This window comes from Varanus komodoensis, unplaced genomic scaffold, assembly GCF_004798865.1.
Source record: "Varanus komodoensis strain SLA01 unplaced genomic scaffold, ASM479886v1 scaffold35, whole genome shotgun sequence".
Taxonomy (NCBI): Eukaryota; Metazoa; Chordata; class Lepidosauria; order Squamata; family Varanidae; genus Varanus; species Varanus komodoensis.
The window spans coordinates 9,544,866-9,569,787 of record NW_025335856.1 but is presented as its reverse complement, the minus strand read 5'-3'; the positions used below and the strand labels follow the sequence as shown (position 1 = coordinate 9,569,787).

Genomic DNA, 24,922 nt, shown 5'->3' with positions numbered 1-24,922 from the left:
TTTGTGCTCTCCAATTCTATTCACTCTTGTGCACATGTGCTTTGTGCTCAGCCCCCTCCCCCCAGTCCATGTGCAATGTTGTTTCCTCTGTGGAACACCTTTTTGCTGTCAGTCCTCAGCCATGTCCTGCCCCTGGACATCAGCAGCAGTTGCTTAGACAGCCTTTGCAGCCCAGGTCTCCACCTTTCACCCATAAAATATATTCCAATGATTTCCCCAGTTAGCCAGCTCACACTGCATTCCAGATGCAGGTCTTCAACAAAACAACAAGAAGAAATAAATGTTTGCTCTGTAAATTAATTTATAGAAAAGCAGGAGTGGATTTTTGAATGATGTAGCTGGATTTAGTGCTGGTACTGCCAATTCCAAGGCTGAACATCCACTCAAATCATTCTTAATTCAACTAAAGTTTCTGGATTGCCTAGAAAAATTGAGTGCGGTTGTACAGATGGTTAAATGGTTGTACAGGTTTTAAAAAGGTGAGGGGGCACTGCTTTTTTTTAAGGGATAGAGGGTTTGGGGTTCATCAATATGAGTTACACACAAATTAGTATTTCTAATTGTGAAAGGAAACTATTTGGAGGAAAGGCATAATGCACATGAACACTAATTTTAAGGGCCAGGGAGAAGGAGGTTTCAATTTCATCTCTACCTCACCTATCTCTTTTCCATGCCTGTTCTCATTTACAGGACTGTCCCACATCAAGAGGTATAAATTCTCTTTTATCATCTCCAGTCTCTTCCATTTTCCATTGCCTTTCATTCCCTTCTAAGTTCTCCTGCTGTGTTATCTCCCTTTGCAGCAATTTTTATTGCTGTTTTAGTATTCTTGCTGCTCAAATAGACTAGTCTAACCAATCTTTGCTGCTGCTCAAAGTTTGCAGGCCTTTTGTCAGTTCTCCTTGTTTAAATAAACAAACAAATGATACTAGTAATTTTCAACAGAATAAGATGATTCAGAACTGCTGAACATGCAGTACTGCTTGTAACATTTAGTTTTGGTCCTTGTAAGCCTCTCAATTACAGTTCTAGTTTTGTTTCTGATTAACTTCCAGGGCTTCAAACATATGCACAGCTACTTAAATAACACTTATGCTTCCCATTTACACACTGCAGCCCTTTCGCTAGCCATCTTATAGGAGAAAAAACAAAACAGAGAAATATCAAAACACTGAAAATGTGCTGAATTCTAATGAATATGTATCATATAAACATGAATTCATTTAGCAAGACTGTGGATTTTAATTAATTGCCTCTTTTCTGAATGGATTCTTTTGGTTTTGCAAAGCTAATTCTACCGTAAGATAGCTTGAGGTGGCCACCTCAGGAAACAGATGGAGTGAAGGAGGAAGTGCTGATAAGGTGCTGGAGGACAGAGCTCCTCTCAAAAGTTTTGGTCTACTCTACCCACTAGCCTTAGGTATGGTGGTGGACACCAACCCATCACCAATGAGTAAGGTTCCCTTGCTAGCCTGCTTAGCTTCTGTACACAGAATGAGTGTTTGTATGGAAAGAGGACATCTTGTTTTCTACCTCAGGTAGAAAACATATTCCCGCCCCACTATTGTGCAATAATGCACAATAATTTACCAATTCTCCTTATGTTTCAGAAATCCATCAAACACTCATGTACTAAGGTAAATCCTCAAGAAAGCAATGAGCTTCTCCTTGCTCACATGTAGCTAGTTTAAAAAAAATATGACAAACTTCTTATTTTGACTTATTTTCACTGCGGCCCATCTGGCATCAACTCTTCATTTTTTGGACAGTTGAGTAAGACAACCCAAATCAGAAATTTACCTCTGGACTGTCCTTCAAGGCATCAGAACGGGGTAGCTCTGAGAGCTGGGAAAAGCGCCGGTCATAAATACATAGGTGAAGATGTTTATCAAGCACTCTAAAATCCTCATAACTCCGCTTCACAATCCAACTCTTGCCCTAAAGAGAGAAGAATGAAGTGTTATGTAATTGCCATTGCTTCATGCTATTGTGACCAGCAGTAAAAAACAGCAGCTGCAGCAGAATTGCAGGTGAGACACCTTTGCGGCACTGTCAGCTCTCCTGAACAAATTACTCAAGTGTTTAAACTCAAATGTTTAACTCTGAAGTTCTCTAACATACAATGAAAATGGTTTGTTCCGAGTGTTATTCTACCCATTTCTGAGAGACGGGTCTATCTAGGCCTTTGCTATCCATTCCAAATGAACTCATCTCCCCAAAGGTTTCAGGCAGTGATCTTTCTCAGACCTTTTATCCAAGATCCTTTTAACTGGAATGCCAGTGACCAAACCTGGGTCCTTCAGCATCCTCAACATGTGTGCTGCAACTGTTCTATCATCTCTCTACATAAACAACCACCTGCTTTACACAATTTCTCAAACATTCTAGGGAGTAATATTCCTTGGTAGCACCAGCTGGAGAAGGTCAGGTGGTATCGGGGTGGGGGGGCAGCCAGGAAGCCCAAGCAGCTGGTGGTGCTACTAGTGGCCTTTAAAACTCTAAACAGGTTCAGCTCAGGTTAGCCAAGGACTGCCTTTACAAATACCAAGCTGCCAGCTCTGTGAGATCAGCAGAGGGACAGCTTTGGTACCTGCCTGCCAAAGCAATTAGATTGGCACAGGGATGAGGCCTCATTATACCCATTTTTCCAGAGAAGGAACGGGATGGCAATCTTCTTCAGGCTTCCCATTGGCACCTATCTGCTTGACCACTATGGGAACAGAATGCTAGGATAAATTGGGCTTTGGCCTGATCTAATATGGCTACTCTTAAGAGGCTTGGTTCGTGGGAACAATCCCATTCTTCTATCAAATATGACAAGGGTTTTACGAATCCCACTTCCGGCGTCATTCCCTGTGGCTGAACATAAACAGGTTTTCCTAATGACTTTCAATTCTGCATTAAGATTCCTTAGTTTACATGTTGTTGTTGTTAGTTGTGACGTCGCATCCGACCCATCGCGATCCCATGGACCACATTCCTCCAGGCCTTCCTGTCCTCCACCATCTCCCAGAGTCCACTTAAGCTCATACCAACTGCTTCAGTGATTCCATCCAGCCACCTCATCCTCTGCCCTCCCCTTCTTCTTTTGCCCTCAATTCTTCCCAGCATTAGGCTCTTCTCCAGGAAGTCCTTCCTTCTCATTAGGTGGCCAAGGTATATGAGTTTCATCTTCAGGATCTGGCCTTCTAAAGAGCAGTCAGGGTTGATTTCCTCTAGGACTGACCGGTTTGATTGCCTTGCGGTCCAAGGGACTCGCAGGAGTCTCCCCAGCACCACAATTCAAAAGCTTACATGTAACACTGTAAATTAGCACAACATGGGAATGCAGTATAAACAGACATCAACATTCTCAACACTCATTTTCAAATGAGGAATGAAAATGCCACAGATTATAATAACTCCCTTGAACACTGAAACATAAATATGGAAGTTGGTGAATTCTGCACTTCAAGATGAACTCCAGCTCAACCATACAAGATAATAAAGTGTAGCATCTTCCTTGAGATGGCAAAATTAGAGGAGTTACGCATGTTCAAAGCAGCATTGTTCACTTGAACTGTGAATAACAGCTTGATCACCACACATATTTTTAAGAGGGCCAGGAAAGATGAAACACTCAGTAGAAAATCTTGGATTGGAATATCATGGTGAAAGGCAGTACAGACTTTCAGATCAGCACTGTGCACCTCACTCGCAAAACCACAGCCTTTTTCAAATATGTGGGTGCGGGTGGGGGTGGAGGAGTGTTTGCAAAATAGATTATAGCAGGACATCTGAAATGAGTCCTCTTTTCTAACCTAACTACTATCATTCTGAGAATTTGTATACATATTACATGATTACGAGGACAATTGAAACAGAAGATTTATATTATTTTCAATGCAGAGGTAAAATGAAGTATATATGTACAATGATACAGAAAGCACTAATTATCTCACTAATTAAGAAGCAAAGATTATTTCAAAAGATGTTTGCTATGGAATGTTGAGACACACTGTGATACACAACAGCAGTAAAACTGTGGTATGCGTGCAGTTGAAATCAGTTCCATTAGCCTTGCTAAATACAGCCATCCAATAGATCAGTATCAGGCTGCTGCCCCCTTTCCTCTTGGGCAACAACCTGGGAACCCCCATGCCTCTTTCCACTGGGAATTTAAAACAACCAATCACTGCCATCCTGAATCATCCACCACTTCCAGGGAGGTGCTACCACCCATTTTGGGAATCACTCCATTAGATAAATATCAGACTATCATGTATTTGCTTAAGGGAATTATTTGCTTCAGGGAATTATTTTATGAAGCTGAAGAGGAACAAGAGCACATAAGCAGCTAAATGAAGAATATCAAAGCGTTTCCATTACAAAAAACTGCAAGTTTTTCTTGATTGAATTGGTTTCTGAATGGCAGGATGAAAAATATGCAGCCCAAGTCTCTTGCTATTTGAAAAGGGATTTGCTGCTCTCAACACTTTATTAGATTCCCATCTCTCTTTACAGCTTACAATTTAAACCATTTGCTATCAGTTGCATATCCCATGTAAAACATATGATATAAGGAATAAGTCTGAAGGAGGCAGAAAAGAAGAAACCGTGGCTTGCACTGATTTCTAAATGTCAAAAAATTGGAAGCAATAATCTAACATAAATCTGTAGCATGCAAGTTCTTTTATAACCACAAACACTGGTGGTAAAATAGTTAACAGATGACCAATGACAAGTGATAAGCAAATAAATTCAGCTACTGGTAGCTCATTTTTAATTACCTACTGACATAAATGGATGCCTTCAATTCATCTCCATGACTACATCATGTGTTCATTGTGTTACTTAATCAGTGAGTAACAGCTTTCATCTCAATCAGGGCAGTCCAATTTTTCAGACCTTGAGGGCTGCATGAGCACTTTGACAGAGAACCCAAGGGCCATGCAATGAATTATAATTTCATATTGTAAATCAAAGTGTTTGTAATACATTTATGTAATGAATCATGCACAACATTAATGTATCCAACATTGTTTTCTTTACAGCACCAGATGAAAACATTTTTCCTGGTATTATAACTGATTTTGAATTCAGTATTTTGATATTGATGTAGATGGCTGCTCCCCTCACTTGCTACATTCTTGAAAGGCCATTGTTATATTGCTACTGTTGCTTTATATGCCGATTTTACTGTTTCATTCTTTCAATGGTTGTCATTTTGATTATTGTTGTAAGCCACTTAGAGATTCCTGTTGGAAGAGTTAGCAGCAGACAAGTATAAAAATAAACAAACAAGCAAATGTTTAAATGAGAGAAAAACCAAGATGAGGACTCAAAGTTGGCCTACCCTAACTGAATGAAGAATGCCTTGTGGGCCCGTGATCTTTGCACAGGTGGCTCCTTCTCCAACTGTAGCTCAAGCGCAGTGACCATTCCTCTGGCGTAACCCTTCCTTTCTTCCCTGTTTCTCCCCTCCAGAAACCCTCCAGCCCCTCATTCCTCCTTGGAGTTGGCATACTGAGCCAAACTCTCCCCAGCATACACCACTCACTCCTGCTGAGGGGCTCAAAGGCACTCAGCTCCCAAGGGTCTTTGTACTCATCAGCTGGAGATCACACGGCATGCCGGAGCGAGCTCCCACGAGCATTTTAGCATTGCTTCCAGCCATCTTTTCACAGAGGTCCTTGAGAGACTCATATCCATCATCTAGTACAAGCAATGAATATTTAAAGTACTTTCTATTCTTTCTAGCACTGTGTACTTCATACATGTTAAAAAAGATGTTTCAGACAACCTTGCAATTAGGCTTTTAGCAGCTTGGCTTCTGATAAACTATTTAATCTCCCACATTAGAAATAGCGTACTTCAACATTCAGCAGCTCAAGGCAAGCTTATTTTACTTAGCTCTAAACGAGCTTGTTTTGCAGCCAGCAACCAGCCTGGCAGACTTGCATCCATTCCCATTCCGAGGAACAGGAAAGTTAAGTTCCTTCACAGCTACACCCTTGTGCTGCCATGTCCATAGTCTGACTTGCAAGGAATACTTATCTTCTCCTCTGGCATCTACCACAACTTCCATGTGGTGTTTCAGATAGATGAGTTCACATCCATGTAGCAGCTTGCAAATCAGATTTTTTAAAAATCTATTTAAAATTATTCATTTTTTTTCTGGCACGCAGGAGTTTTCATCCAATTAATTCCATAAATGTTATTCCAGCAGCCAACATATTTCTGTCTCAGGTTGAATTTGTGAGCGAGCATTCAGTAAGTCCATAGAAAGGATGATTGTCAAAGTGGTTTTGCAGGAATTGGTCTATAAAAAGCACTGGTTTAGGAGTAGATTATAGTTTAGATTAAAAAAAATACTACTGCTGCAGAGAACATTGATGAATGAACCCTGAGCAATGAGCAAGCTAACAACAGAACAGCATCTATACATGCTGCTTTTTCAAAAGAAGTATTATACTTTCAGCAATAATACTTTGACAAATTTAAAGTACTAGTATACTACAATGGAAGCAGTGAACATGTAATATATCCTTCCAGAACAGTGAAACAATGAGGGTTTCACTGAAGTGTCATTGGAACATTCTTACAAGAGTTAGCAGCTTCTAACCTTGGCCTTATGATGTGGAATAAACTGGAAAAGGTCTTTTGTTCATTTCATATTTTCCACTGTGCCGAGGTAAAGCTGAGATTTTATCAGTTTCAGACATTTAAATCCGGTTTTTCTAGCTACTTTCTTAATGGTAGGCATGTAGCAAAGTCTTGCTGCCAGTGCTTTTTTTGTAAAAAAAAAAAGATGCCGGAACTCACGTCGCCACCGGCAATAAGCACTCAGCATGCGACCACACACACCAATCCCTAGCCAAGCAGCGGAGCAGTGTCCCAAGCCCAGCGCCCTCACTTTCTCACTATCAGATAGCAGACACAAAAGCAGCCCCCAGGCACTATGTTAATGATGTTTGCTGCTGATCTGCTACACACCGTTCAAAATCACTTTGTAAAATCCATTGGAAAAAATGGTGCCGGAACACCGTTCCAGTGCGTTCTATGACAAAAAAAGCCCTGCTTGCTGCCATGCAGATGAAAGGAAGTGAAGTTGTCATGACTAAAAGAACTTCGTTGAAAGAGCAGGCTCGTATGAACCTCCTCTTTTATTTATGAAACTAAGAGTGGGTTCATAAGATCCAAACCCTATCTAGTCCAGCAATCTGTTTCCCACAACAGCTAGTCAGATGCCTTCAGGGCCTGTTGACAAGACTTCCATAAGCCAATAAACCATCCCCTTGTGGTGCTGTAGAGCAACTGGTTTTCACAGGTATAATGCCTCTGCCCATAAATCCTTCATGGATAATGGCTCATAATAGTGATAGTGAGAGTAACCCTAGACAGGGAAGGGAGGTTGGCAGCCACACAAAACCACTTCTGCAAAAACAGGTCCTGCAAGGCAAACCTTGTGGATTTTTATGACAAGGTTTCAAGGTGGCTAGATGTACAGCTAATGGGATGGGGCTTGGAACAAAGGAGTACAGTTAGGACAGGGGTGGCTCTTGACCCCATGATGCAACACTGGCAGAGGAAGCCAGTCCAACTAGGGGACTGTAACACAGAGAGGTGGTGTGCTTGTTTTCAGAAGGCCACTCCTGAAGGGAAAGTTCTTGGAGGTGAATACTAGATTGGGTTCAACAAGCCGCTCTGTGCATGGGTGTTTGTGCTTCTGGAAATGCTTTGGTCAATAACTAACATTTTGTAAGTAAAGTCTGTGGCTTTGAATGTACAAAGGGAGGAATTCTAGCTCACAATGCTTACTTTAAGAGATGCCCATTGGCCTATATCCTGTGTAATCTCATTAATCGACTTGAGCAGGGACATATCTCTGGGAGTAAAGATTTCCAAATAGTAATAAAATCTAGGCACCACAAGAATTGCCAGTGATCTAATGCACTATGAGATACAGGATATCCAATGGGCAACAATTCAGACTTGGGCCAATAAATTACACTGCCAGACAAATTTCCAAAAGTATTAATCTCATGCATAAAACTGATGACTGGAGTTTCAAGATAAATAGTAAAATTATAAAAACTATTTATGAATTCTAAATGATCATATATGAATCCATGTATACTATTCTTCTGCACACCTTGAGTGTTTCAAGGATAAGTGAATTATCAATGGAGGAAGTAGATATCCCTCTCTCGTACCTCTCCCAAGTATAAAACAATCCAAGGGGAGAAAAATGGTCTTACTCTAGCTCTTGTGGAATTTAAAACTTTGACCCATCTTAAAATGCTGCAGAAAAGCCAACATGTCTTAATGTATAAAAGACACATTTCCAATTAATTTTGTAATGGCCCTTTCATCAACCAAAGAAATGACAGCAGCCAGATCAACAAGAAAGGGAGATAGTACTTCTTTGATGGGGACAATTATTTGAAAAACTTGAATTACAACTGTGAAATTGCCAAGCTTGTCTAACATTGCATTAGGCTACCCTAATGAATTTATGAAATTGATTTTCTTCCATAGAAAAATAAAGCATGGACATTTTTCCTGGAAATTTTCCATTACTGACTATAGAATGATTGTATTTGTTCATTTCCTTTATGGAAACAGTAAGAATAATTGGCATATAATACTCCAAAATTGCAACAAATATTCCCTATCTCTGCAAACATAATTCAGTCCCAAAGCAAGAAAATGCGCTTTGCATTTTCTCATTTATTTCCAGAATCTTGAAAGGTAGGATCTTCTCTCCTCTTTAAAAGGCTGATGTGTATGTGAATGTCTTTCTCTCATTTTCTATTTCACACCTTTTAGGCACTATACCAAACCAGAGTCATTTTCAAACAAAATAGTACAGCAGCGGTCCTGGCATTTGATTTAGCAGCATATAGTCAAACAAGAATTGACTTGTTGCGTGCATGGGCCATTTAGATACAAGATGAAGGCAGTGCCAATCTTTGCAGAGAATTTTTTTCCAAAATACTTTTTATTTTGTAAGATAAAATTCCCTTCATTCTAAAACGATGTGGATGCTTTGTTACTTATGTGCCAGACTTGCTACCAAATGTCAACCTGTTCTCCCCTGACAAAATCAAATTCTGTCACTAATTATTGTAAATGTCTATTATCAAGCAGCAGTTTCTCTGCAAGTTAGGGCTGCCCAATCTGATCATTTAATTCAATGATGCTTAATAGTCACAATAAAATGTGGCACAGCTCTGTGATAGGCTGGAGCTACTGATGCAGCCTTTTTGCATTACAGCAGTGTGAAAACAGGTGAAAAGAATGCAGATCTAATGCACTGTTCCCAGATTTCTGCATTTTGCACCGTTAGTCCCAGCATTTAACAATTACCATAAAACTACTCCTCTCTCACTCTCATGACAACTCCTCTCCTGTGATGGAACAAGACTAGACTTTTGGTGAATGTCTTTTAATAATATGGTATACTATGTTCCCTAAGCCTCTCTCTCATTTCCAACAAGGCTGATGTAATACGTTTTACATATTCATACATGTCAGAAATACCACTCCAGTTCATTTTTGCTCATTACTTTTTAGGGTACACACTACTGAATTTTCGTCCAAACACAAGCAGTTTGCTTTACATAGACGCTATGCATCTTAGCATAAATACCCATGTTGCCTTTATATTAAGTGAAATGAACAACCCTTTCACTAAGCACAAAGCAAACCAAGCACAATGCTGAAAGTCATGGACACATTATCAGAAGTCTAACGAAAGTTTAATGGAGTTTAATGGGAAAAAGTGTGCTACAGGCTACATTCATGCAGAACTCTAAGCAAGGATGCTGGCTTATCAATAATGAACAGGTGTGCATTGCACGCTGCCCAACATTCCCACCTGACTCCTTCTGTAAGTCAGAGCACTTAAGGTAAACAGGAACATATCAGGGCACTAATTACATCTCAACCTGGATGGCTTTTTGTCTTTTCCCTAGTAAGACAAGAGGCTGAAGTCAGGACTTACAGCATCTATGCACAAAGAGCCAAAATGTGTGATACACAGACACCACAAAGAATAACCTGGCTTGTTAGAGCAGCAAAAAGCTAGAGCTCAGGTCTAAATGTAAGGAAGGTTTTCCACCCTGGTAAGTTCCTGGTTACATTAGCCATGCAGAAATGCTTGATCTGTGCACACTTGCACGCTTGTTTGTTAACAATAAGCCAAGAGACTGAAGAATTATTGGCAAAATGTTTGTGCAAATGAAGCCTGACTCCTCTGTATAAAGGCATGTTCAACCGTGAACAAGGCTAAGTGAAGGGAAGTGGAATGACAGTGGGCACACAGTGTAAAGCACAATTCACGGCCCCGAAACAAGACCAAGTAGACCAAACAAGACCAAACAAGACCACTTAATGGTAGAATCTAACCTAAAAGAATGAGATGCAGTATATTTGCAGCAACTGAAAATATGAGTTATAAGAAAATGCTGACAAAGTTTTGCGTGCATCTATACATTGTAGATTCATGTGTAAAAAAATGGGAAACTGTATGAAGAACCAAACAGCTAGCTGATTAATTCCTTGAATAGTGTACCTCAAGGTTTCTGGATTTCCAAAAACACCTTAGAAGAAATGGTCTGTCCACATTTATTTTGTCTGGAATTTTACATACACATGTCCAATTCTACCAAGCCGAAATCAGTCATTATTATGCACCAGAGGTTGTATCAGGAGATTAGTCTCCTACTCCCCTCACAAAGTAAAAAGCAAGCAACTTAAAAGTGAGACCCCATATTAATGTGACCATAGGATCAACCACAGTCAGTGATCATCAGGACAGGTGGAACAGGGGAGGCAGAAAACAGATTGCATGTCTTGGGATTTAAAAAAGAAACTTGTGGTGGTGGGAAGATACCATCTGATTACCCTCAAAACATTTTTATCTTATCCAAGTAACTCTCCAGTTATGTGTAGAGTAGTCTTTTAGCAACAAGGAATAACTTTGTCTTAAAAACTCATTATATCTTCCCCCTTGCAAATAAGAGTTTCCAGACTTTATGCAGACTTAATGGGATTCGGCCAAGTTGCAGAGTTGGAGTTGGCCACAATATAGGTGCAGTGCTTGAAAGTTTTTTGTCTGATTATCTGCTGCAGATTGAGTTGACAAACTGAAGTGCTTTCAACAGCTACTCAGTGAAGAGAATGTAACAGATTTTCCAGCCCAGGAGTTTTAAAACAGCAGTTGCTGGAGTGACTCATTTCTTTTGCTTTCCACAATGCTACTCTCATTTGCAACAAAATGCTCCTAAACATGTAGAATGTCTGAAAAGTACATGGATTTGAGCCAAACTAATAAGCCACCCTCTGGACTTAATTTAAATAATGGCACTCTTGCACAATTTACTAAACTTTTAATAAAGTTTCATTAACTACTCCAGCAACTTTAGTATATTTAAAGTCATGATCCCATATCAAGTTGCTTTAATTGCTGATTTTTAAAGACTCCATATTGATGGACTGCTCTTAAAATATGGGTGCGCATACTCACACAGCAGTCAACCAGATCACCAACTTGACTTTGAAGCCACAGAACTGGGAATCACAAGGGGAAAATGGCACTGATTCATCTAGAATAGCTGCCGGGCTTGCTCAGCCTAGTCCTCCTAATGATCTTGTCACTTATAATATGGAATATGCACTTAGCCGAATCAACCAGCCTTATGTTGCTTAGTACAGAAGTTACCTGAAAGTAGTTCTCCCAATGCTTGGAAGTGAGATCAGTTTCCATATAGCCCTAATTCCTAAACCAACCACACCTCTAGGCACCTTATCTGCTGAACAGCAGGGGCTGCTGTTGGAAAATAGAGGTGGAAGCCTATCACAACAGTTCTCTAATGACTTGGGACAACACTGACACCCCTGAGATACAGATCAAGAATGCTAACTCGCTTGGATGGTCCAGATGCTGATTTTAGCTGATCCATTGAAACCAGTGATGCTTCACTGCATAGTATAAACATCCAAAGCTTGGTCTGGCACATTATCAGAGGAGCTCCTCTCCAGTGACTTCTATTGACCTCCTTTCTGTGTACTTGCCTCACTTGTCTGTACCCCTCTACTCTTCAATCCAAGAAGATCGCATATCTCTTTTAAACCTTCTGCATTTCTTCTGATGTTCTTAATAATATATCCATTTTCCATTTTAAGAATAGCAACAGTTGCCCAGGGTCTCAAAAGTTATCATCCTAACATGAAGGGATTGAATATGTTAAACTAGCTCAAATGGTTGTCTAAAGCAGAGTTGTGCAGGTATCTCTCGCAATGTGTGTGTACTGTCTCAGCACCGAATCCCATAGGTTGGGGACCAACATTACTTCTAAGTTTGCTGCAAAGCAACTTCAGTTAAAGGCGGGGCTGTGTTTTGCTCTGTATAACTACTGTGTATGCAAGAGCAATTTTCTTCTTCCAAGACGAATTCTGCAAAACAAGCAGATTTGCAGGGTTTTCTCTAATTTACTTTCCACCCCACTTCTCTAAAACCAAAGCTTTTCTTGCTTGTTCTAGTCATGGAAGGAAGGCAATAATTAGCTATGCTAGGAATTTAACTCCAAATCTTAACCAAGGAAAACTCTGTCCAACTCTTTGACTTCTTAGATTTTACTAAACACCACATGATTTTGCAAGGTCATCCAGGTCTGAAAAAAAATTATCTGCCTGCCTTCCTTCCTTTCCCTCCCCCTTTCAAGTGAAAGTCAAGATGCTCAAGATACTGAATTCAGAGCTAATATCAAATTCCATGCAAGATGCCATTGTGGAAGACTGGGCTTGCTGAGCTCAAGTAATCTTTATACTTATATTTACTAAAGTGTTACATGTGTATGTGGCTAAATATCATGTTTGTTTCTTTACAGGGACTTTATTTATCTATTTTAAAGCTTTAAGGAAATCAAAAGCTCCTAAAGCAGTGTCCTTTACACTGTTCAACACAAAAGTTTGCTAGAACAGATACATGTGAACCCAGCTGTGATACCATTTTGTTAATCCCGCCACTTCAGAAATGCATCATCCTATCTGCTGCAGACAAAACTGAGGCATCACATTATCTTGAGATGGCTATCAACATGCAAGATTTCTCCTTAACCACACTAGCACAACATTTCAGCCTTGGCTTCTCTGCTCTGCCCGTTTTCTACAGATATTTTACGAAACTTCTTTTTATAAAATTATAAAATTTTAAAAAAATTATGAAACTTGTTCATTGCATATATACAAAGCAAAACAGCCTGGTTGTTCACCTGTGATTCTTAAGAGTCTGGGAGGCTTCTATACATGAGGAAACTTTGGAGGGACCCCTCCCTCCGCTCACATCTAGTGCTTATGTCTGAAGCAGGTTCTCATTTATTCCCTCAAGATCAGAAGAAATCTATGGTGCCAATGAACAGCACCAACTACTGGAGGTGGGTGGTGTCATCAGTGGAAGACAGAAGGAAGAACTGCATGGTCAAAAGAGCAATGTGTTCTGGCTCAGGCACTTAGAGGGCAGTGCTTGACAAAAGCGGACAGAGTCAACCAGTTCACAGCCCAGCACAACTCAGGTGTGGTGACCCTTGTGCAAATGCAACAGATGTGCTAACACTCCTAGTAAAGTGTGCACTGATTGGACCGGTTAGGTTTAATATCTCCATTTCATAAGGTATGGTCCAAGCCATCCATTTGGCAAAATGCTGCAAAACTGGCAGTCCATTGCCTTTTTCTGTGTAGCAGACAAAAGGATGGTCGGAAAGGTGAAATAATTCTTTCCATGCTTTAAAAATGGCCAGGGCCAGAAAAAAATCAAAGCACACACAGTACTCTCCATTGAAGTAGGAAATGTGAAGAATGCAGGGAAAGCAATATCCTTTCAGGTGGAAACCAGAAATGACTTCTGGGATGAATGTGGCATCTGGACACGACACCACCTTGCCCCAGTGAAAAATGACAGGACATCCACTCATCAGATGCACAGTTCAGAGGCCCTGGGAACCAATGTAATGGCTGTGAGAAATGCCATCTTTCAAGAGAGATGATACAAGGCAGAACTCAACAGTTCTGCCATCAGAGCTTTCAAACTACGGAAAGGTTCCAGGATAAAATGGGATGTTGAAGTGCAGATGTTGGGTTGTGGATTCCCTGATGTAGGTTGAGGATAGTCCAAGCTGACATTTATCAGCTGTCTCCCCTTTTTTCTGATATGATCACAACCAGATAGGTAGCATCAGAGATCACATGACCAGAGAAGGAAATCATATAGATGGTTTTGCTGGCAAAGAAGGAGCTGACATTGGGTCTTTTTTTCTCTTTCCACTTTTTTGGCAGGACTCACTATCTTTGCCAATTTCTTAGTTGTTCTGTGTGTCAGCAATCCACCTGTTTAGAGGATCAGTACAGCCTGAACTGGAATGCACAGTCACCTCCGCAAGAGGAGGACTATCGGAGAGATGGACTTATGCCATGGACTTTTTGGCACCTCCACAGCCTGAAGGTGTTTTTTCCTAAAGCTTAGAGCCAACTGGCATAATTCTGCTTGGCCTGTTTTGTGAAGGCCTGGCAGTGTGGCTGAGCATCAACAATATGTGGGTCTCCACACAAAGAAGGGCTGTCCATTGGAGGAACCGTGCCGCCACGCATAATGCGTTCGTGAAAGGGGGCCTGCAGAGCCACAAGAGTTCTTCATGACCAACACAATTTTCCATGGTAAGAAAGAGAATAACAAAAGCAAAAATAGAATAAAGAAACATGTATAGATTGAAACACAAAAGAAGAGAAATTGTTGTTGAATAAAATAGGGGGGAGGAAACGCTTAGCATAAAAGCTACTGTTGTCTCATGAGATGGGAAGCTGAACCCATGACAGACATGTGCATTAGACAGTGGGGGAAAGGTTGCAACCAAAAAATCTACAGCTACAGAAGCTTCCTGAACAGGAGCAGAAACCTCAAGTGTGATGCACTGAGGTCACGAAGAAGTATAAACTACAACTACCAATCTTCTGGACACCATCAGTATGTACCATACTGTGTTTTAAAACAGTTATGGATCAATAGGTAAATAACAGAAGGCTAAATAGCCTGGCATAGAATCTAGGGAAACAGTTTCTATGGCTGTCGATTCCACAAACCAAATAAATGTGGAGCATCAACACTGCCACATGCCTCAACGGTGTGTGTCTTAGGACAGTAAATATGCTTTATTCATTGATCGATTGAAGAGATAAGCTATACTCATCAACTTCTATTTAGATGAATTTTTTTTGCATTGTTACAGTGATTAAAAGAAGAGTTCAACAAGTTTTTCTTGTAATCCATCCTGAGACGTCAGCAGAACTACAGTCTACAAAAGCTTTAAATAAATAAATAAGTGAGTAAATAAATAGATAAGTTTTCCCAGATGCCAACACTGGGTACAAGTTATCATATTTTATAATAGAACTAAGCAATAACAGAAAATTCACAAAGGATAATCTTCATTCTGACTGGAATACTGAAGAGTTATTTTCTAGGCATGGAAAAAATTGCTTCAATAAACATATTTGCACCAGAAACCTACTGCACATCAACTGCAGACATACAAAAACATTGAGTACTTCAATATCCCAAACTCTAAAACAGCAACACAGCTATTTGAATAAAGGTTTGTTTTCCCAGTAGCTCCCCTAGATTTACTGAGGCGATCCAGTTATGGAGTTCAAGTTAGTCTAAGGAGTCATCTGTAAGCTTTAACTTATGAGAAGAAAACTGCTGGCTCACCACTTCAGCCCACCAGTTAGCTCAAAACTCCTTCTGAAATATTAGTAATATGGCCATAATGTTTCTACAGTCTTCAACTAACAGCTTAACCATCCTTTTACCAACCTGACCAGGACGTCTCCAATTATATTATATTGTTTTATATTGTTATTATTTATTTATTGTAAGCCGCCCCGAGGCCTCGGCAAATGGGGTGGCATAGAAGCTTTCTAAATAAATAAATAAATAATTTACTGGCTAACCAGAATGAAAATAAACACACTACGCATGCAAAATACACAAAAATTCAGGCATATGCATACAAATGAACCTGCAGTTCCAGAATAAATATTATTGCAACTAATTTACTACTTGCTCAGAAGTTTATTTCTCTTATTTAAACTCCATACTTCTCTCACACCACAACATAAACAGTAGAAAATGAGTGAGAAAGGCAAGGAAATAAAATATATACCTCACACAGTGCTTCATAAAGAGTGGAGAGCAAGAATCATAAAGCTTACCTGGCAACAGATTTGTACAAGGTAGACGAGTTCCTTGGATTCACAGCCATTCCTTGTTACGTCATTCTGTTCTTCTGGGAGCGAAAGCTACTCCAATAAACAGGTGGGGAGGAGAGAGGAAGAGGCCAAATTAGTGAACTGGGATAAACCAGGCACACAAAAGCAGGATATCCAAATCCAGCTCTGCATATCAAGGAATCTTAGTGTCTGTTATATAAAACTCTTGCGAAGGAGTATAATAACCAATAAGGAAATCACAGGTATCATTGACTCCAAAGCTAAAGATTAAACCTGTAGGAGAGTATTGAATGCGCCGGTGGCCATATCAGAAATGAGTGTTGCCACATTGGGGAGCTAACAAGGCTGGTGCAACAAAGCTCATGGAAAGGATTGCGCTAGGTTCAGATAGGGAATCCTGCATTTTACAATAGCAGCAGCAACACCTTCCTGTATATGGGATGACAGATGTCAAGGCGAAGTCATTCTCCTGACATGCTAATTTACTATGTGTGCAAAGTCTTCCAGTCCTCCCTTCACCCTGTGTAGATCTGATTCCATCATGCAATCCCACACCTTCAATATGAAATGGAAATGGCATAAACTGTGTCTACACAGTTGCTTGCTTTTAAGTAAATATTCTAGAAGATCATAAAACAAAGGTGTGGCATTTGTGAATGGTACCATTCATTTCCTCATCCAGGTCTGCATGCCAGCAGCTAGTTTAGCACAGTTTATATATAAAAAGGACTAAAAGAGCCTTAGGAATGAGAACTAGAGAGAATGGTTTATAGGCAAGAAGAACTAGAAGGTGTGGTTAGTGGTCCGGGAAGACATACTGGGGGGAACTGCCCAGCTGTCTCTGGCCTGAGATATTATAACATCCTCTAATGATGTTCGTCTTCTCAGCTTTCCAACCAATCTCCTACATGCTAGGACAGAAATATACAACAGGAAAAAACCAGAAATTTATCATTCCTTTCAATATTATTCAATGCATTTAATTGTCAAGGGAAAAAAGGAAAATCTGATATTTAAAAGAATAAAATAAGACAATAGTTGACACTCTTCAATAGTTGACACTCCATTTAAAGCAGAGCATGAACCTTGATTTGATGTTCACTTCTCACTCACAGTTTCTATAGCACAAAAGCATAGAAAAATCATATAATATAGTGACTATGCAATTCTCTATATAGTAAACCTCATTACGTTCAAGGCCTTACTTCAGGTGAGAGTGTATAGGATTATAGGCTAAATAAAAAGGGAGTGACTACATCTCAATCTACCAGGCATAATTTTCTGAACATTAATTAGTTGAGTATATATACTTTCATAAGGTAATCACACACACACACACACACACACACACACACACGAGAGCTAAGAACACCTTTGATTTTGGATTATTTTAATAAATATTAAACAGAAATTCAGTGCACATGCAGCTCAAACATAAGGAAATTTTCAAATACTCTGAGTTTGGAAGATCTGTTTAAAAACAAAACTGTTCCATTATGCGTATGAAAAATATAGATGGTTTCCCAATTCAGGCATGATCTTTAAGGGCTGAAAACATAATTAGATTATTGCACTGTGTGGAATGCAAATGTATCGGAAATACATTAGATGCCCTAGTATTGATTAGCCAAGATTGCAAGTATAAGTTCTAGAAAGTTTTAAGACAATTGAAAACATACTGTATGCTGGGGGTGGAAGAATTGCTGGCGGCAGGTGGATTGTGTTCAGAAAATGGTAATTTAATTTTCTCTTCTTGAATTCACAACAGCGTCATGTGAAATAATTCCTAACCAAACATCTAGAAAAGATTGATAAACGAAAGAAAAATTATCTAAACACACAAGACAATCAGGAGCTGCTTGACTTGAACCAGGGACATCTTGTTCCCTGCATAGCTGTCCCATGTGGTGAGCCACAAAACTGCAGATTGGCGCACTGGCCAAGGTAATTAAGCACCCTCAGACCCTGGACTAGCCACTGGATCCAACTGTACAAGAAAGACTATAAGAGTAAGAAGGCCTTCCCAAACGCCAATACATTTCCATGTATTCTCTGGTCTCGACTCTGGCTTGTTTTTCAGTCCCAGCACCTGGTTTGTCCTTTGCTCCTAATTTCTGGATTCTGGTGCCTCTGAACGTGGATGCTACTGGTCCTTGCTTCTCTATAGCTCTGTATAACTCTGGACAATTTCTGCATCCCTGACTCACAGTCACATCTCCTGGCTTATCTCCAACCGCTGCTTACAGTTTAGACCTGTCAACAACTAAAGTATCAACCACAAATCCATTCCTATTTGTCCTCTATAAACATGCATTGCTAGCAGAAACATACAGCCAAACTAGAAGTGAGTGGAAAGACTGACACTGTACCTGGCTATGAACATGCCATTGTATCATGGAAACCAGAAGTGTTTTAAGTTTTCCAAAATGCAAGAATATAAGCTTGCTATTTGGCAAGGCACGGAAACATTTAGAGCAGGCACTGAGGCTGCCTATAATCAAACAACAAAATGTCATGACATTTGGAAAGTATTGTTGTTTCTACATTTTGTCAGTGCTGGGAAAGAAAAAAAAGTTTATTCATTAATTTTTTAATCCTTCAATCCTTTACTGATTAATGTTTTCATTCATTAAGATATCCTATCCTCTTCCTCAGCCAATTACATTTCCAAAAATCCCATTGAAGGATGAGTTAACAACAGGGTGGATAAAATCAATGATTTTTTTTTAAGAATCCAAAATGTCACATTTTTTAATTTAAATTGGATTTTTAAATAAAATGGTTTTTGGAGAAAAATTTGTCTAAAGATAGTTTTCTATTTGAGATACATTATAATCCAAAGGTTATTCATCATGAGAGAAGGATTCATTATTAGTTATGCTGCATGAGGCTGTATATTCATGCAATGTTTACATTTCTGGGTAAATAAATTCCATTAAACCATTCACAATGTCTTGCTCTTCCAGAGGTTTCTGTAAGATTATTGGACATTTTTTTCTATCTAGAAGATAATATTCATGGATGCTTGCTTTTACAATTCTCAAAGCTGTGAATTTGTGACTACAGAGATCACATGACTCTTCTTTACAGTAAAAATGTTATAAAATAAACATACAGTAAATTGATTTTACTTCTATAGGATCAGCCTGTTGAGGGATTGGCATGCCATACATACATACATTTTTAAAATGTTTCCACATAAAAAGCCGCTCAAGTACACATACACTGCTATGACTTGAGACAGATTATCATATCCAATAATAAGCACAATGTATTTCCAAATATTATATATTATATATTCCATATATCACATATTCTGGTATCTACACAACAGTTTCGATGTTTATTCCAGCAGCTGCAGATGGCACTGAGCCTTCTACTGTGCCCAGGGTTTCCTTGATTGCAGCAAAAGTATTTAGAACAAATATTAATCAGACTTGCATGGAGCAGCATTCCACTGATTAATGTGATTAATGAGAGCCATGACAGTTACATTCATAGATATATGCCTAAGCATAGCCTAAACGCATGCAAATATATTTATTATGCAGACATGCTTGTACAGTAGAAGAAATTAGCTAGAGTTCCCTACAGATTCAACGCCATATACAAAAAATGACTTCAGCATCAGTCATGGAACTCAACATTGACATCAAGGTGGGGATAGTGCTTGAGTTAGGTGAATGCACAGATGCCACTCAAGGAACTATAACTTACAGGTAAACAGGTGATCACTGTGCATCACACACGTAGGCAAGTAATCGTAGAATCATAAAATAAAAGAGATGGAAGGGGCCAAGAAGGCCATCAGGTCCAACCCCCTGCTCAATGCAGGACTCCAGGTTAAACTTCCCTTCTCAGATGGCTGGCCAGCTGTATTCTGAATGCCTCTGGTGTGGGAGAGCCTCTGGTGTGGTTCCATTGTTGTATTGCTCTAACATTCAGAAAGTCTTCCTGTGATATGAGCCCATTATACTATGTCCTGGACTCTGATCAAGAAGAGATCCTGGTGTTCCTCTGTGTGACAACCTTTCAAGTGTGCTATCATACCTTGCCTAACTCTTTTCTTCCCAAGGCTAAGCATGTCCAATTCTTTCAATCTCTTCTCATAAGACTTTGTTTCCAATCCCTAGGTAAACCTCGTTGCCCTCCTCTGAACCCTTTCCAGTTTGCCTGCATCTTTCAAACTATGGTGCCCAGAACTGGGTGAAGTACTCCAGATGAGTAGAGTGCTGAGTAGAGAGGAACCAGTACTTCACATGATTTGGAAGTGATACTTCTATTAATGCAGCATAAAAGAAGCTGGCTGACTTATCAGAAATAGAAACACAGAAACAGAGTGAGTCTGACCCCCAGCCCCAGCTGGCTCTGCTCATGACATGCCTACCATGTGCATGCCCAGCCTGTCCTTGAACACTCTCACCGCTGGGGCTTCAACCACTTCCCATGGAAACCTATTCCATACCCTCGGGGTCCTGTCAGGGAGTACTTCCTGGCATCCAAATTGAACCTTGGTTTCTTGAGCTTTGCTCCATTAGAACGCATCCTGCCCTCCTCCATGGGGGAAAACAGGTCTCTAGCCCTCTCTATATGACACCCCCTCACGTACCTATATGTCGCCAACAGATCCCCTCAGAGTCTGCTCTTCACCAGGCTGAAAAGACCCAGTTCCCTCTGTCTCAGCACATATGGCTTTCCCTGCAAGCTGGCCACCATCTGTGTGGCCCTACACTTATTTACTTACACATATTTATAGGCCACCTATAACTGTCAAGGCCTTCCTGCACCAATTCTAACCTGGCTATATCCTTCCTGTAAGGTGGAGCCCAGAACTGAGCACAATACTCCAGTTGCAGGCACACCAGAGTCATATAGAGTGGTAGTAATACCTCTCTTGATCTAGAAGCCACACTTCTGGCTATGCAACCAAGGATGGCGTTCGTCCTCTTGACCACCACATCGCACTGCTGACTCATGTTTAGCCTGTAGTCAACTAGCACTCCAAGGTCCCTTTCACAAGTGCTGCTCTCCAGCCACTTGTCCCCTAACCTGTACTTATGACACCCATTCCTATGACCCATGTGCAAGACCTTGCACTCATCCACATCGAATGCCATCCTGCTGTCAGTGCAGCATAGAAAAAAGGCTCACCTTGCCAAAGCAGCAGTTAACCCTTGAGTACATATCCAGTCAATAATGCAAGATAAAACTAGGTGGTTCCAGCATGCAGAGGTACCTCCCTAGCAAAGGCAAGGGGCGACCCTTGGGCTGAATGTGATTTGAGCAAGCCTGAAAGCCCCTTTCACTCACATGCATGACACAGGGGAAAAGTCCTACAAAAAACTCTCTACTAGACTTATACTTATGCACTGAGAGAATGCAGGGTTTACAGGGGAGAACAGGTCATGACCCTGTGACACCCCTTCCCATCCCTGTACATTGCTAGAAAGGGCAGGCCAACTGACAAATCTCAGACATTCTTGGTAACTGGACCAAGAGCTGCAGCACCTTTCGCATTCTGTTTGGAATCATCTTTGTATTGCCGAGTCTCATTTCCTTAATTGCCAATAGTCTAACCTAAATGCTTCTATGGTTATTGCCTGCTGCATTACTCTTGCTTTGTTTTATGAAGGCTGCCTGGCAGGGCAGCTGTAGCAGAAGAAGACTTCAGTTAGAAAGCTTTTTGTCTTGATCTGCTTGGATGGAGGAGGGTGGGGAAGCCCCACACATGACATAAGCCTGTCCAGTAATCAGATCATTAAAATACTTGTGCACTGATTTACAACCTAGCAAGTCCCAAATAGTAAACTCAGACTAAAACTTCCAAATGCTGCCTCTGTGGGGCACTGCCATTGCCACAAGCAAAGAAAGGTCTCAATTTCTTTGCTTGAGGGCTTCCTCTTATTGATATAGTTGGTGGATCTGGTTCTCTTCTGCAAAATAGGCTTTAAAGGACTGGGACAAAGTACAGAAAGAAGCTGAAAGTATACTGGTTTGAAAGAGTTTAAACTTCTCTAAATCCAGAAAACTGAACTTCCTTTTACCTGCAGTTCAGCTAATTCAGCTTTTTCCCTGCAGTTTTCCCTGCCTTTTACCTGCAGTTAAGATAGTTAGACTGATGTTAACCATAACTTAGTTCCCACTCCTCTGATGCTTTGTTGCAACAATCCCACAATATAGCTTGATGTTTCCTAGCATGTTAGCCACTAAATTATTTTTCTCTTTTCTTTTGTTCAGTGAAATGGTGAGACCAACATTGAGCAGAGAGAGGTGTTTCAATACTACAAGTCCTCCAGTGAAAATGTTGGAAAGTCCTTCGTGATTTGCAACTACTGTTCAATGGAATCTGAAAATGCTACTAGGATGACAAAATATATCCTTGCATCATGTGTCCCGAAGATATTGCAGAGCCTTCACTGATCTACATGAGGAGGACCACACTGATGAAAGTGCAAGGAGCTTTTCCCAAGGTTCTTGTTCCGGAAGTCCTCTTTCTGCTCCTTCTAAAACACCGAATTCATCACAAAGTTTCCTCGGCAGTAGCAACATCTTCAACTAAAAATACACTACACCCAAGTGCATCTAAAAATTCAGTAGCTTCATTTTTCACCAAGATGGCATCTAAAGATCAGTTTAGAAAATGACAAAGCTGTTGCAAGAACAATACATTGTTTGCAAGCCTAATTGTCAATAACAGAATTACATGTACTGCCAGGAATTAGTAAGACCATTGCATTATTTGTCCAGCAAGCATTCCTTGAACAAACTTCTTTTAGACTCAGAATATGAACTTACAGTAGAATCCATGTAATTAAAAATCAACAAATCATGCTGTCTTGCAGCATTTACAGATGGATGGACAAATGTGAAGGGAGAGGGACACTAACTGGTTGTTTTTCCAGAAGCCATGGAACAGGGGAGAACAGCCATCCTGCAGGGTATGTGAAGCGAATGTGTGAAGCCTTATAGAAAATAGGGAGTGGTGAAGCAGTTCCTTTGCTGACCAACAACACAGGGGAGATCATTATCTTCATTACCTATTCCACTTTGCTAATTGACACTTAAAAGGCAAGACTACACAAGTGCTCACCTGTGAAATAAAATAATTCCAAATTATGACCACAAATGCAATGTTTTCATCACTTGAAAAAAAATCTTCTCAGTTGTGCCATTTTGAGGCAAAAAGAAGAGACAACAAACTGAAGGAGTAGAGATCCAAAGGGAGAAACAAGAAGGGTTCTGCTGCAAAGGACACCGGGATATCAGCTGGAGTGCGGACAGGGAAGAGGAGTAAGAGCAAGCCATTGTGAACCCAACCGTGTGTCCAGTGCACCATGGCTTGTTGCACATGTAATGTGCACTATATCATTTTCGCAAGGTGGCTTAGCATGATGTGCAAAGCTGTCCAATAGCACATTTGGAGCAGCTGAAGACGAACCCCCTTGTGGTGCGACAGAACAGATAGCTCAGCTGTAGTAGAATTAATAAAAAGCAAGGTCTGCAGCTGTCTGGTCATGAGAGCACGTTTCCCACATATCTCTATTCTTGCCATAATCCTTTTTTTCTTGAGCAGACACATAAATGAACTCTTTCCACATTACAATTTTAGATATGGCTTGAAGATCATCAGAGTGGAAAAGTAATCTTGAAGGGGCATGCAAGCAACATCAAAAACTGTATGAATTCTGACTACAAAATACAAGTTAATCTTTGTGAGATCAACTGTTCCATTTTTATTACTTAAGATCCATCGAGGAGGAAAATGCAAGAAGGTGAATGATGGTTGAACCAAAAGAGGCAGTGAACGTCTCATCCCTGTCTTACTCTGTAAACATCTTTGGAAATAGTTTGCATAATTAGTCAAGGGTGAAATATCATCAATTGCTTCTACCCTCATCCACCTGTAGCCTGCAAAGACACATGCCTACTATTAAACCGAATCCGAGAGGACCTGCAGGAGAAGGCAGAGCTTCGCACCTCCACTGCTAACATATGGCGCCTCTGTCTGCCCTTTCAATTCTCTTCTAGCTTCACCTCTTCAGAGCAGGATCTGGCACCTATGAAGATGTTTCAAAGCTCCCCAAAGCACTGAGGCACATCAACAGAAGGTTTTCTTGCGGCCTCCTTATACTGAGTGCCACACATTTGTGCCACTGCATTCCATTGTTGTAACATTAATGACACCTATCCATGTAACTCGGGACTGCGGGCACTGCATGGCACAGCATTATCTGAACACAGACACACACTGTTACTAGCCACTAATGCAAATAAAGTTTAATAGAAACATGCTAAATTTTGTCCAACTGGCTTCCAATTTCTTTTAAATTCTTTGCAGCATAAGGAGGAATATTTCTTTATCATAACTCAGACACACTAAGATATACTTAGCTATTGCCAATTTACTGGCAATCCAGAGGTTAATCTTCAAAGAGAAGAGGAGGAAAAAACGGATGATTTTATGTCTTCCCCCAATTTTGCAGCCTGCAACTGTGTTGTATAAAAAGTCTTGCTACTAAATGTGGAGAACTACACACAAAGAAGTGAATTAAATGCATTTATTTGCTTAACAGTCAACATTGAATACTGGGATACACTCAAAGTATCTCCCAGCTGTTTGTACAGTTAAGACCATATATGTTTCAACATTTAA

The 24,922-nt window shown here is 40.3% G+C and overlaps 1 protein-coding gene across 1 annotated transcript in view; it reads right to left on the bottom strand.

The window, feature by feature from the left end:
• ARHGAP32 (Rho GTPase activating protein 32) overlaps positions 1–24,922 on the bottom strand; it is a 198,014-nt gene that overhangs the window by 77,373 nt on the left and 95,719 nt on the right. Inside the window, exons 5-6 of the mRNA XM_044439533.1 lie at positions 16,252–16,338; positions 1,801–1,938 (exon numbers count right to left, since the gene is read on the bottom strand). Coding sequence (XP_044295468.1) covers positions 1,801–1,938; positions 16,252–16,338 — 225 coding nt within the window. The remainder of the gene's footprint in view (positions 1–1,800; positions 1,939–16,251; positions 16,339–24,922) is intronic.